Here is a 13,017-nt window from a genome sequence, read left to right as displayed (position 1 = left end):
ACCCTAGTTCTTTATTCACTAGATTTATTTGAACTAATGGAAACCCATTGAAAAAAGATTTTACTATTCTGATATGCAAAACTATATTAATTAAAAAAAAAATTGTGGGATTAAAAAGAGTGATTATGTTTTAAAACCATCAAAGTGTTTCATTTTCATACTTAGAGTCCATTTGAGAACAGTTTATTTAGTTGAAACTGAAATTTTTTTTATTAAAAGTACTGTAGATAAAGCTAAAAAGTAGCTGAAATAGTAAATGAGGACCCAATCAAAATGTTTCATTTTCATACTTATGATCTGTTTGGGATCCGCTTATTTTGCTGAAACTGAAATTTTTTTGCTGAAAATACTATAAATAAAGTTAAAAGTTAGCTGAAATATTAAAGTGGAATTCATGAATAGTACCAAAAAGTGCAGTGAGACTCATGAATAGTAGCAAAAATAAGATGAATAGTAAAATAAACTGGCTTTTTAGTTTTTGCCAAACATACACTTAGAGTCTGTTTGAGAACAACTTATTTAGCTGAAACTGAAAATTTTTTGCTGAAAGTATTGTAAATAAAGCTAAAAGGTAACTAAAATAGTACGAGAGGCCATGAGTAGTATCAAAAAGCGCAATAAAACTTATAAATTGTAGCAAAAATAAACTAAATAGTAAAAAAAACTGGTTTTTTAAGCTAATACCAAATGCAACCTAAACTTAGATTAAAAAGAGCCCTGGCCTACTGTCAACAGGTGGAAGGGAAATGCTAAAGTGCCAAATAAAAACACTTATCAATAAGAAAAGAAAGTGGGACTATTTGTCAAAATGGACAAAACTAGTTTTATCGCGAACCCAAATTATTTTGCAGACCTCATAATTGTACACAATATATCCTCACAAATAACCTGCCCAGTTCCCATGCAATGCCAAGTAACCTACTTTGAGTTCAAGAACCAATGACTCATACAAAGTCAAATGGCCTTCTTGAAAATATTCCAATAGAAGGGTTACACAAAAAATCCTATGGTTATTCTTCAGAATTGTTATCTGTAGAACCCAACAACTTAGTTATATTTTAGGGACAAATTTACGATAACCTTTTAGTAACAATAGTGTGGGAGCAAATATTGTCTAAGGATAACAATTTTGTGTCTCCAAGTTATCTTTTATGTTTGTCATTTGTGTTATCCTTGTTCTTCTTTTATTACTTTTTGTATTATTCTCAACAATCTTAGACAATATTCCCTATGGTGAAAGGAACAAATGATGTTTCAACACTGAAGATGTTGAATCATGAGTTGGTGAAATTGGATCACTTTGATGGAACAAATTTCTCTCGATGGAAAGACAAGATGAAATTCCTACTTACTGCACTGAAACTTTCCTATGTCTTGGACTGGAATTTGATGCCTTTTCCTACTACGAGTGATGAAGACACTGATAAGATAAAGGCACAAAGAAAGAAACAAGAGGAAGACGAACTGATTTGTAGAGGACACATTCTCAATACTATTTCGGAACGTCTTTATGATCTCTACACATCAATGAAGTCACCGAAAGAGATTTGGAATGCTTTAGAGGCAAAGTACAAAACTAAGAAAGTAGGTACAAATAAGTTTATTATTCAAAAGTATTTTGATTATAAAATGCTTGATAATATCTCAATTTTGGATCAAGTGCACGAGTTACAAATTTTGGTCAATAAACTCCGTGATTTGTCAATCAATATGCCTGAATCATTTCAAGTGGGTGCAGTCATTGCGAAACTCCCACCAAGTTGGAATAGTTTTAGGAAGAAGCTTCTGCATATGTTGGAAGATCTTAATTTAGAACAGTTTGAACAACATCTTCAAATTGAAGAGGAAAATCGGGTTAAAGATGGTACTAACACCGATTCTAAAGTGAATGCAAACAATGTGAATAAAGTTCAAAGTGAGAGTTCAAGTGAGACCGATAAGAACTTGAAAGTAAACAAAAGTGGGAGTAGTTTCAAAAAGAACAACTCCAAGAATCCCAACAAGGACAAGAAGAATCGGTGTTCGTTTTTAAACCTCTTAAAACACAATCAGATTAACCTAGTTAATTAGTCAAGTGATTACTTAGTCAAATTATGCAAATCTAAGTTAATACAGATAAATCATATCATTGTAAAGTACAAAAAATAAAGAACATAATGATACGATAACCTAGAAAAACCAAACCGATAAAAAACTTGAAAAGAATTTAACCTAACTATCCTCAAGGTAAACCGGATCCACTATAAAAGAATTGAAGTTTACACAATAGCGACTTAGACCATTAACATCCTATTACTACCTCGAGTAGAAAATTTACTACCACAACCACGTGACAACTTTGAGTCCACGGACTACTTCTTTCTTGGATTTCCAGCAAGTACAAGCACTACCGTTTGTGTATCTTTAAGCTCTTGAATTTGTAATTGAAACGATCACCAAGTTCTTGACATAGTCTTGATTCTTAATAACCCTAAGTATATGTGAATACAAACACCTCTAGATCTCACAAAAGATTCACACACATAGCATAAAGAGCAACTCAAAACGTGGTTAGGGTTTACCCTTTTATACTTAAGGCAAAACATAAAACCCTACACGTCAAATGGACTTGGGCTGAGTTAGAAAATTTTGCAGAAAAACAATCTACACGACTCTCAATTGATCGAGCTAGGTAGATTTACACAATAAATCCTGTAGAATACTCGATTCTAACTTTACATATAATTACACTTTGAGTAAGTCTAAAACAAGACTAAAACGTTTTGATCATGGTTTTCCAACTTTACAAAATGAAGTTCTAATACATTAGTTCCTAATTCCTTAGAACCTAACAATCGGGCTTGTTTCCATTGTGGAAAGAAAGGTCATTATATTCACGAATGTAAACTCTTAAAGAACAAGTAAAAGGATGAAGAAGGCAATGCCATTGAAAAAAATGTCATTGAGAACATTGTTGCTATAGTAAGTGACATACATATTGATATGATCACTGAAATTCATATGGCTATAATTACAAATCTTTTTGATTGACGGTTTGATTCAGGTGCAATGGTGCATGTGTGCAACAAAAAAGAGCAGTTCAAGACTTATGACGAGTCTTCCATAGAACAACAAGTGTTGATAGGTAACCATAATAAAGCAAAAGTTCTTGAAAAGGACACCATTGAAGTGAAAATGAGTTCTAACAAAACGGTGATCTTAACCAATATTTTTCATGTACTCGATATCAAGAAGAATCTTGTATCTGCCAATTTGTTATGTAAGAGTGGTGTAAAAGCTGTACTTGAATTGGACAAGTTAATCTTATCCAAGAATGAGATATTTGTAGAAAAGGGATATGCTACTGATGGTATGTATAAACTAAGTATTATTAATAAAAAAGTTTCTAGTTGTGCTTCTATTGTTGATTCTTCATATTTGTGGCATGCTAGATTAGGACATTTAAATTTCAAATACTTGAAGTTTATGTCAAAGCATGGTATGATTTCATATAAGCATGATGATGAAAAGAAATGTGAGATTTGTATTCAAGCAAAGATGACAAAGAAATAGAAATTCTATTATGCTTGAACTTGTCCATTATGATGTATGTAAATTGAATGTGTATTAACCATAGGAGGTAAAAGATACTTCATTACATTCATTGATAATTTCTCTAGATTTACATATGTGTATTTAATGAGAAATAAATATGAATCCTTTGGCATGTTCAAACGCTATAAAATTGAAGTAGAAAATAAAAAAGATAGGAAAATAAAGATCCTATGAAGTGATAGGGGTAGTGAATATTTTCCTAATGATTTTTCTACCTTTTGTGAGGAATATGGTATAATACACCAAAGTTTAGCCCCTTATACACCCCAGCAAAATGGTTTGGCTGAAAGAAAAAATAGGACTCTTGTAAACATGGTATATACCATGATCTTGAGTGTCAAGCTTCCTTTAAATTTATGGGGAGATGCATTGCTTACAGCATGTCATGTGCACAATAGAGTATCTTCCAAGAAGATTAAAGTATCTTCATATAAATTATGGAATGGAAGGAAACCAAACCTTAATTATATCAAAGTGTGGGAGTGTTTAGCCTTTTACAGAGTGGTTGATCCAAAAAGAAAAAAGTTAGAACCAAGAGCTATGAAAAGTGTGTTTGTAGGTTATGCTAAAAATTCAAATGCATATAAATTATTAGACTTAAGTTCTAATATAATGGTGGAATCAAGAGATGTTGAATTTATTAAGGATAAATTTAGTAAAGATCCCATTGATGCCTTGATACCTACTCAAACACAACAAGGTGAATCTAATCCTAATGCTACTTTGGGTGGTATAAAAAGGATTGAAAGTGGTTCACCAAGTGAACAAAGAAAGAGTCAAAGGATAAGAAAAGTAAAGGACTTTGGTCCAGATTTCATTTCTTACAAGCTCAATTGTTCCTTGTTGAAGGTAATAGACAAGTAGTCCTAAATAAAATACTCATTGTGTTTAACACAGATGATGATCCTAAAACATTTAAGGAAGCTATGGCTTCTAGAGATTCAGCTTCCAGGAAAGAAGTTATTAATGATGAGATGGACTCAATATTATCCAATAATATTGGGTCCTAGTGAATTTACCTATTGGTTCAAAACCAATTGGCTATAAATGGGTATTTAGAAGAAAGTATAACACTAATGGGTCAATTCAAACCTTTAAAGCAAGATTAGTGGCAAAAGGCTTTAAACAAAGGGAAGGAATAGACTACTTTGATACCTATGCACCGGTGGCAGGATTTTAAATTTAATCTAACTATATATATATATATATATATATATATTTAGAAGAATATATTTTTAATAATAGAATCATAGATTCAAATCCTATGATATTTGAAGGGAAAAAAACCAACCCTGAAGGAATATATAATAACAAATAAGACAAATAAATAGTAGAGGAGGGGAGGTAAAGCTCATCAATTTTATATCATTCTTTTAATGATTTTTGAAATAAAAGGTTTACGCTAATTATTTTAATGATGAGTTTTGGTTGTTTACTTCTCATTCAATAATGTCGACTCTCTTTCACATAATATGTAAAATGTGGGCATCTGCTACAAAAGTGTAAGTTAGAGGTGTCAAATGAGTGAGTTTAAAATGGGTTTGAAGTGAGCATAATTGAGTTGAGTATATAAAACTCATTTAACTAATTACTTCTAATTCAAACCCAACACAACCCAATTATTATAGATAAATCCCAACTTATCCAATTACCAAATTAACAAAATTACTAAAATATCATTAAAGTGAAAACTCCAACACTTTCTTGGATTTCCTTTTCCACTCTCTCTAGACTCCATTCTTGGGATTAAAAAATTTCATATAAGCACGTCTACATCAGCAATTATATTAAAAAATCAAATAAAAAAATTTTTCTTTTCTTTTTCATTTTCTCTCACATTCTTGGCAACCAAACAGTGCAACAAATAAAAGAAAATGTCATTTCAAGCTCAAAATTTTCCAAAAATTTCGAAACCAATTGTCCTTGAACAAATAAAAATTCTTCTGATCAAAAAAAGAGAAAAATAAACGCATCCTTCTCAAAAAGTATAAAAAAAGCCAAATATTTAAATACACAAAAAATCAACAAAATCGTGTCACTCATTAATTTTCATCAAAATCAATCTCACTTTACCTCTCACAGTTCTCACACACACACCGAAAAAAACTTAAGCCTTTCCTCACCGATCTCTGAACTTCCATAAAGTACAGAGTAACCAAAAAGCGCTCAGAGATTCATAGCTCTCTCTCTCTGAAAATGGCTAGCGGTGGAGGTAGAGGTGGAGGAGTAGGATATGGAGATTCGAACCAGAAGATAGACTATGTGTTCAAGGTGTTGCTGATAGGTGACTCGGCGGTCGGGAAGTCTCAGATACTGGCTCGGTTCGCACGCAACGAGTTCAGTTTGTACTCCAAAGCCACCATCGGCGTTGAGTTACAGACTTGCACTCTTGTCATTGAGCACAAGAGCGTCAAGGCTCAGATCTGGGACACTGCTGGTCAAGAACAGTACCTTATCTAGTCTAGAAACTCATACTACTTTTGCTTGATTCGTAGGGTTTTGATTTCTATGAGTGTTTGCTGAGAAAATAATCCCTAGGAAAAATATAAATTTAAAGTTTTTTTTTTTTTTTGAAGCTATATAAATTTAAAGTTTGATTTTTCGTATACTGCTTTTTTATTTTTTGGGTGAAGGGTTGGGTTGAATTTAGGGTCGACAAATTGGTTTGGGCTTTTTTTTTTTTTTTCACCCCTATTATTACACGAAACATTTCACAATGGAATTAGAAATAATAATTAGCTTTATACTTTGCTCTTACCTACAAAAATAAAAATTAGTCTAGAAAAATAAAAGTATATATATAAACTTGCTGGAAATTAATGCATTATTTATTTATTATTTTCCTCAAATAACAGCAGTTCAAACTTCAATGATCACCAAAAAAAAAAAAAGTTAAACCCTCCCACTATGCAAAAGCCAGAGACAAATACAAAAAGACCCTTAAAATCTCCACTTTTTCTTTCCACGTGTCAAGGGCGTGTCCTTTCAGCCAAAAATTCATTCCAAAACTGTACTGGCATGGCAAGCTTTGTAGAAGATGACTGTCTTCATGAACTTCTATATATGGAAAGAACCAAAAAAAAAAAAAAAATAATTTTTTTTTTTTTTGAGAATTCAGTAATTTCATATAACAAATAGTCAATAAGTCTACACAATCTGATAAAAACAGTGAGATAAAATTGAAATACTTAAGGTTAAGAATAGCTTTCATTAAAAAAAAATCAGTAAGAATCAAAATCTCAGACTCAGAGACAGAGAGTACCCCTTGTGCTACTTGGCATAACAAATGCCCTGTACTCATTGGCTGTTATTTCCTCATTCAAACCACATGAGAAGCTTTTTTCTGAGACCCAAACAAAAAAGAAGTCCCACACACAGAATTTACACATTATAAACCAAAGAAACAAACTTTCTTCCCTTGTAAAACTACTCCCTCTCACTCACTCTCTCTGGTTTAGCAAACCGTGTATGGTACGGTCAGAAGGGACACTAGGAAGACAAAGCCAGTAAGAAAAAAAAAAATTCAATCTTTTCTTGTTTCACTTCTGTTTCTACTGTTTCTTTGTATTCTCTTGCATATACATGTGTGTATGTTTGTGTGTGTGATGTGTATGAACTTTTGATGGTTTGGGTTGCTTTAAAAATTTGGGAATGGAAAGGAAAAGGAAGGAAATTTGTTAGTTGGGCATGTTTAGATTGTTTTGTTACTTGAAACCCAAGAAAGGAAAAACCTTTCATATTGGGGTTCCAAATATTTCGGATCTGCTGATATGGGGAATTTTTTTTGCCCCTTATAAATCCAGAAGACATAAGACAACTTTAAATTTTATGTCTTGTAACTTTCTTTGTTCTTACTGAGTTTTCTCAGTCACCAAACAGAGCTAAATGATTTGATGTGAATGTGGCATGTGTACGATTACCTTTCTTCTTCTTTTTTTTGGGTTAGTAATTTACAGTTTTGAGGACTAACGTAATTATCTTTCATACTTGCATTATTGACTCCATGTAAACTATTCATTATTTTGATCATTTACATGGTGTCAATGATGCAATATGTACTGTGCTTAATATAGGTTCACTTGAAAATACACTAGTTTCAAAGAAAATAAAATAAAAGCTTCCACCTTTCTCAAGATTTTAATTTTCCAACAAAACGCTATTTATTTTCACTTTGAAATATATTTTTGTAATAGATAGGATTAACAAAGGTTATGTGTAAAAAATTATGCTAACCTTGTTTACTAATGGACCATTATTAAGAGGCAATCAAAAAAGAAAATGTAAAATATTATTTAGAGATAGAGGAGTAGCATGTAGCTAGGTTCATCAAAATGTTCTCTATACTCAAGGCTAGACCTGCGGTAAAGTAGTAAACACATAAACCATTTACTGAAAGTCCCCATTGCAGCATCCTAGCTTTGGTTGGAAGATTATTAGGAATAGCCATCCATCCAGCAAAGGAGTGTCTAGGAATGGCTTAAGTTAAACCACACTAACTGCCACCACTCTGCTTTATTTGCCAGCAAAATCAAATTTGTAGGAATTGGCCCATAGTGCTCTATCATCTTCCTTCAAAACAACCAGGTTCAGCTTCCTGTGAATGCTCACCAAGTGATCTGATCTGACAGGATTCCAGGACCATAGTTTATTCTTAAGGACTGAGCTAACTCTAGCTTCATAGTTGCTGGCAGCATCGTATTTGACCCTGTACAACTGTACCCATATTTCTGTAAGTAGTACTCCATCAGGATGTCATGAATCATGCCAAAGAATAAATTTGCTGCCATCACCAATTTCATAGCTCAAAGGCTTCCTTGCCTCCTCTTGAAGTTTAAGAATAGCTCTCCAAGACTCCAACCCCAATAACTATCTTGAGGAATGAAAGAGTGTTTAAGATGGAAGATGTGGGAAAGTGTTTAAGATGGAAGTGGTGAAATCATAAACTGTTCTCTAATTTACAATAACTAAAAAACTTTCTATTATTCTATTGCATCTTTTAATTTTCCATCCCTTAATTTCAGTTGCTATTCAGGGATTTTTTTTTTCCTTCTTCTTGCTCTAGATCTTATTTTTGGCTGAGGATTTTTAAGCTATTTGTTTAATGATTAATAGATATTGTCATTATAGGGAAGGGATATGGGGAGGGTCAGGAGTAACCCCCATTGTGTGGCTTAGTATGATGACAGAGTATAATATACTGTGCTTACTTGTTTTTTGTTGTTTTTAGTCCATAGTTTGTCTAAATGTAGTTACAACAACAGATACTCCAAATCTCGGATTTACTCAGATATCAGGTAGCTGCAATGCATTATTAAGTTGCATAATGCCCAATTAATATCATTTCACAGAACTGCATTGCTCTATTGTGTTTCCTTCTGCAATCTTAAAGGAGATGGACTTGCAGCTAATGTAATAATATTGGAAGGACATTTTTTTTCAAAATATTAAACGATATCATTGGAATTAGAAAAAAAGAAATTATCTTGTTTGAAGCACAGTTCAAAGCATACTCATTAAGCATTCTATGTGTATCAAACACTTGCCAAATCCCTTTGAAAGAACTGATGCACTTATTGAGGGTAAGCATCTTAGAGTATTCCATCTTGTTATACCTTGCTATTCTTTGGCCTGAAAAAAATTGTATTTAGTAGATAGAGAGAGGGGATTTTTGCAAAAGGCTATCAACACATATGTATTTTAATATAGTAAGTGTCTGTGCAGGGTGTAAGTATACCACTGTAATTAGTTCATTAGTCCTTCCTCCAACACCTTCTGTTCGTTCCTATTATGGAATTACCTTTTACTTATATTCTGTTTTTGTTGTTGTTGTGTTATTGTTCCCAGTCATCAATTGCAACAAATGCAGGAAAGCTCTGGTGAAGAGTATATGATAAGTCCAAAAGTATCAAGGTGTGCAAACTGGAGTTCTATCCCATCCCGGAGAAGTGCACGTATACAATCAATAAATCGTGAAAAAGAAAAATCAAACAATATATGGAAGGACAGTGAGGCAGATTCAGGTGATCCTTCTTCCTCCAATATTCTCCTTTTTCTTTTCATATGGTTTTGCTTCTATACCATCTGCTGTAGCATTAGAAACGTTATTGTTACTTTTGTTATGTTCCCTTTTGGAATTGAACATCTTTCTTAGTAATGGGATCTTGGGAAAGAGCAGGAAATGTGACTTGACTATATTCCTGACTAGGAATAGTACCTATAAATAGAATCTCTTTTTCAGCAGAGCAATATTTCTGAAAGCCTATCTTTTCTTTAATTTTACCATGAGCAAGAACTTGTTTTAATTGCATATTAGACGGAAGTCAAACAAATGCTTCAAATACTTTTATCAGGAACTACCATTTGGTTTATTCATTTGCAACAGCTACAGATCCATAAATTTTCTTTAAAAAAAAATCAGACTATCCATAATTGGGACAAAATTTTCTGTCATCACTATTTAATGAAGTATGTAGCTCTACGCAAATTGCATTTTGGTAATATCATTTTATTGGAAAAGCCAAAACTCTAGTTGGATAAAATTAACTGGCCCTTAAATCTTTGTTGCTGAACCATTCTGCACTTGGGTCTGAAACTCCAATAAAGACAAAATTTGTATTTTGTTGGATGAAACTATCATTAATTAGGGAGCCTTCTGCTTGTTTGAATGATAGCTTTTAACTGTTAAGCATATCAGGGTAGAAGTTTCAACTTTGGATGTGAGCATCATAATAATAATAATAATAATACAAAAATGAGTTGTTTGTAATTCAGTATGGTTAACAATCACTCCCTCTATCACTCAAAAAAAATTTAAAAAAATTACCCCCCTTCTGTCCAAGGCCTGATTAGTCTCTTGCTGTATATGAATAGCGAAGGCACAAAATTGTTAATGGGATTGTGTGTTGTAGAATAAATAATAAATTTCCAGGAAAATTTTAACTATTTCCCCTCACTTTCCCATCTTTCTTCTTGGGTTTTAACTCAGAACTGGAACGTTTTTCATCTGCAATCTTATAGTTTGGTAATAACTATAAACCTAAAATGACTAGGCCCCAAGTTCAATTCAGTGCATCATTTGAAGGTTACTTCAACTTATTTATACTTGTCTCTTAAACAAATCTTTTTACTTGTGTACATATCTCTTTCTTTCCAAGAATTCTACTTGGAAAGTTCTCACCCTCAGCTAGACGCTCTGCCTTAGACCATGTAACTTGACTTGTTTGTGTTTTTCTTTCCAAGAATCCTACTTGTTTCACTATTTAAATTTGGAAAAATATAGACAACCAGGCAGAAATGAAGGGGCTGAAGATCAAATTGCCAATGCGTAAAGGAAGTGAAACCAGTTTGACCCCAAAAGTGTTGGGTAAGCGGAAGGGAAGAAATATGCATAGCAGCAATTCCTTAACATTCCTTGGGGAGAGAGCTGTTTCACCAAGGGGTTCAAATGCTGCCAGATTGAATCAAGGTAATGTGTCTTGCTTTTTTCTTTCTTGTTTCTTTTTTTATTTTTCTTTTTTCTTTTTCTTTTTTTCTCCCTTTTTGGAGTGTGTTTTTACTCTACTTAAACATGAGCTATCTTTGCTTCTTTATTTGAATTATTTCTACGAACGGAATTTCTGTGATGCAGAAACTGTTTCTCCTGACAACGAAATTCAAGGAAATAAAGAAGCAGAAGGTGCAATAGACGATGAACAAGCAGGTGTCACCAAAAAAGATATTGAAGTGCAAACTTCTAGGAACATTGCTATAGAAGCTTGTGAGAATTCTCCTGCCATGTTTACATCAATGGCTTCTGAGCAAAATGTCCATGGTGCAGAAGTTGTATCCCCTGATAATAACCCTCAAGGACATAACGATGGACAGGGTGATTATTTTAGCTGCAATGGCATTAATGCATCACTTTCTGAAAATTCAAGTACCTCTTTAGAATCCTCAAGCTCAGATGACATCTGTGTAGATGTTGCGGGAGAAAGAAGTATAATATTGGCAAACAAAGAGCTTAAAGGTGCCCGGGAAAAAACATTTGAGACACACATTCCTGAGGAAACTGCTGATGGTGTCGGTGCCAATGCTGCTGCCATTTTAACCATCATGCCTTCAGAACAAGATGTCCGAGATGCAGCTGTTGTTTCCCTGGGCACTGCTCTTGAAGGAGATAATGAAGGAATGGGTACATACAGTCCAGATCGCGTGAGCTGTAAGAGTTTGGCTCCATCACTTTTTCACATGACAAGCACCTTCTATGACATTAGCTCTGATGCAACAAGCTCGGCAGATAACACACTTGAACAAGTGGGTTCATATTGTGTGAGTGCTGAGTGTGCTCCGACTCTTCTTGCCATAATTGAGAAGTATGGTGACATTGCTAGAAATTGTAGGCTCGAGTCTCCTAAGATGATTAATTACTTACTGGAAAGAGTTTGCACAGCTGTTCATGATCTGCAAGAATCACCATTTAGTAAGCTCAAGAAGCATCATCTAACTTCTGTTAATGATGTTATAGTTTTGGCTGATGCTGCAAAGCTGGATGTAGAATGGCTTCGTGACCACCATGATGAAATTAGGGAGATTATTGTGGATAAGATTCCTTACTACAAAGATCTGAAATCTGATTTAGCAAATTCTACTGAATTGCTCAAATCAAAGAAGGCATCTCTTGATAATAAGAAGCTTGAAAGGTTGAAGTTGCAAGCTGAACTACGAATGCTGGAGTGTGAGATTGAAAATGAGGAGTGTCAGTTGCAACGCATTACAAAAACAGTGGAGGAACTAAAGGAGGAGAAACGGGAAGTTCAATCCAAATTGCAACGATACCATTGCAGGTCTGCTGGACACGGGTTGCTGAAGTAGCTAGGAACTTCGATTTCTAATTCAAGTTGGAGCTCTAAGGTTGATCATGGAAAACTTAATTTAAGTTTATTTTTATTTTTTAAAGAAAAGATGAAGTTGATACTTGAAAGAATGCTCATATGGCCTTGTTTTGAACTTTTGAATACTTGGCTAGTTTCTATTATTTCTAACTAGCTGCAAACTATATGCAATCTATGTATTAAATCTGTCACCTTTTATATATTACTTATGTGCCTCCAGCTGAGTATTCTAATATATATATATATATATATAGTATTAATAACAGGATTCCTGTTTGGATTTTAACATTTTGCATGTTACAATATCCTGACACAAATTTTTAGACTTTCTAAAATACTCCCATCTTTTAGTTAAATAATTTTAAATTAAAAAAAAAAAATACAATATGGTTAAAAGAGTAACTTACTGTTTCTAAGTTTTGCTTCTTCCTTTATCTTCTCCATTCAGCCTAAAACTTAGAACATTATCTCTATTTCATTTTTAAACATTATTTTACGTTATCTTACCTTTTTTTTTTTTTTTTTAAATACACAAGGTTATTTATATATCACT

The 13,017-nt window shown here is 33.2% G+C and overlaps 2 protein-coding genes across 3 annotated transcripts; both read left to right on the top strand.

The window, feature by feature from the left end:
* The first annotated feature begins 1,230 nt into the window (after positions 1-1,230).
* On the top strand, positions 1,231-4,604 carry LOC111993088 (uncharacterized). The gene is made up of 3 exons (XM_024024942.1): positions 1,231-2,020; positions 3,044-3,349; positions 4,444-4,604. The coding sequence occupies exons 1-3, from the start codon at positions 1,231-1,233 to the stop codon at positions 4,602-4,604; spliced, it is 1,257 nt and encodes a 418-aa protein (XP_023880710.1).
* A 909-nt stretch (positions 4,605-5,513) lies between these two features.
* LOC111993091 (uncharacterized) lies at positions 5,514-12,679 on the top strand. 2 transcript variants are annotated; one of them, XM_024024944.2, is made up of 4 exons: positions 5,514-6,041; positions 9,439-9,614; positions 10,874-11,059; positions 11,222-12,679. In XM_024024944.2, the coding sequence occupies exons 1-4, from the start codon at positions 5,791-5,793 to the stop codon at positions 12,442-12,444; spliced, it is 1,836 nt and encodes a 611-aa protein (XP_023880712.1). In that variant the 5' UTR covers positions 5,514-5,790; the 3' UTR covers positions 12,445-12,679. The 2 variants fall into 2 exon arrangements, with proteins under 2 accessions (XP_023880712.1, XP_023880713.1); XM_024024945.2 differs by lacking the exon at positions 5,514-6,041 and adding an exon at positions 6,688-7,100.
* The last annotated feature ends 338 nt before the right edge of the window (positions 12,680-13,017 follow it).

This window comes from Quercus suber, unplaced genomic scaffold, assembly GCF_002906115.3.
Source record: "Quercus suber isolate HL8 unplaced genomic scaffold, Cork oak 2.0 scaffold_296, whole genome shotgun sequence".
Lineage (NCBI taxonomy): Eukaryota > Viridiplantae > Streptophyta > Magnoliopsida > Fagales > Fagaceae > Quercus > Quercus suber.
This window is presented reverse-complemented; position numbering and strand designations above follow the sequence as displayed.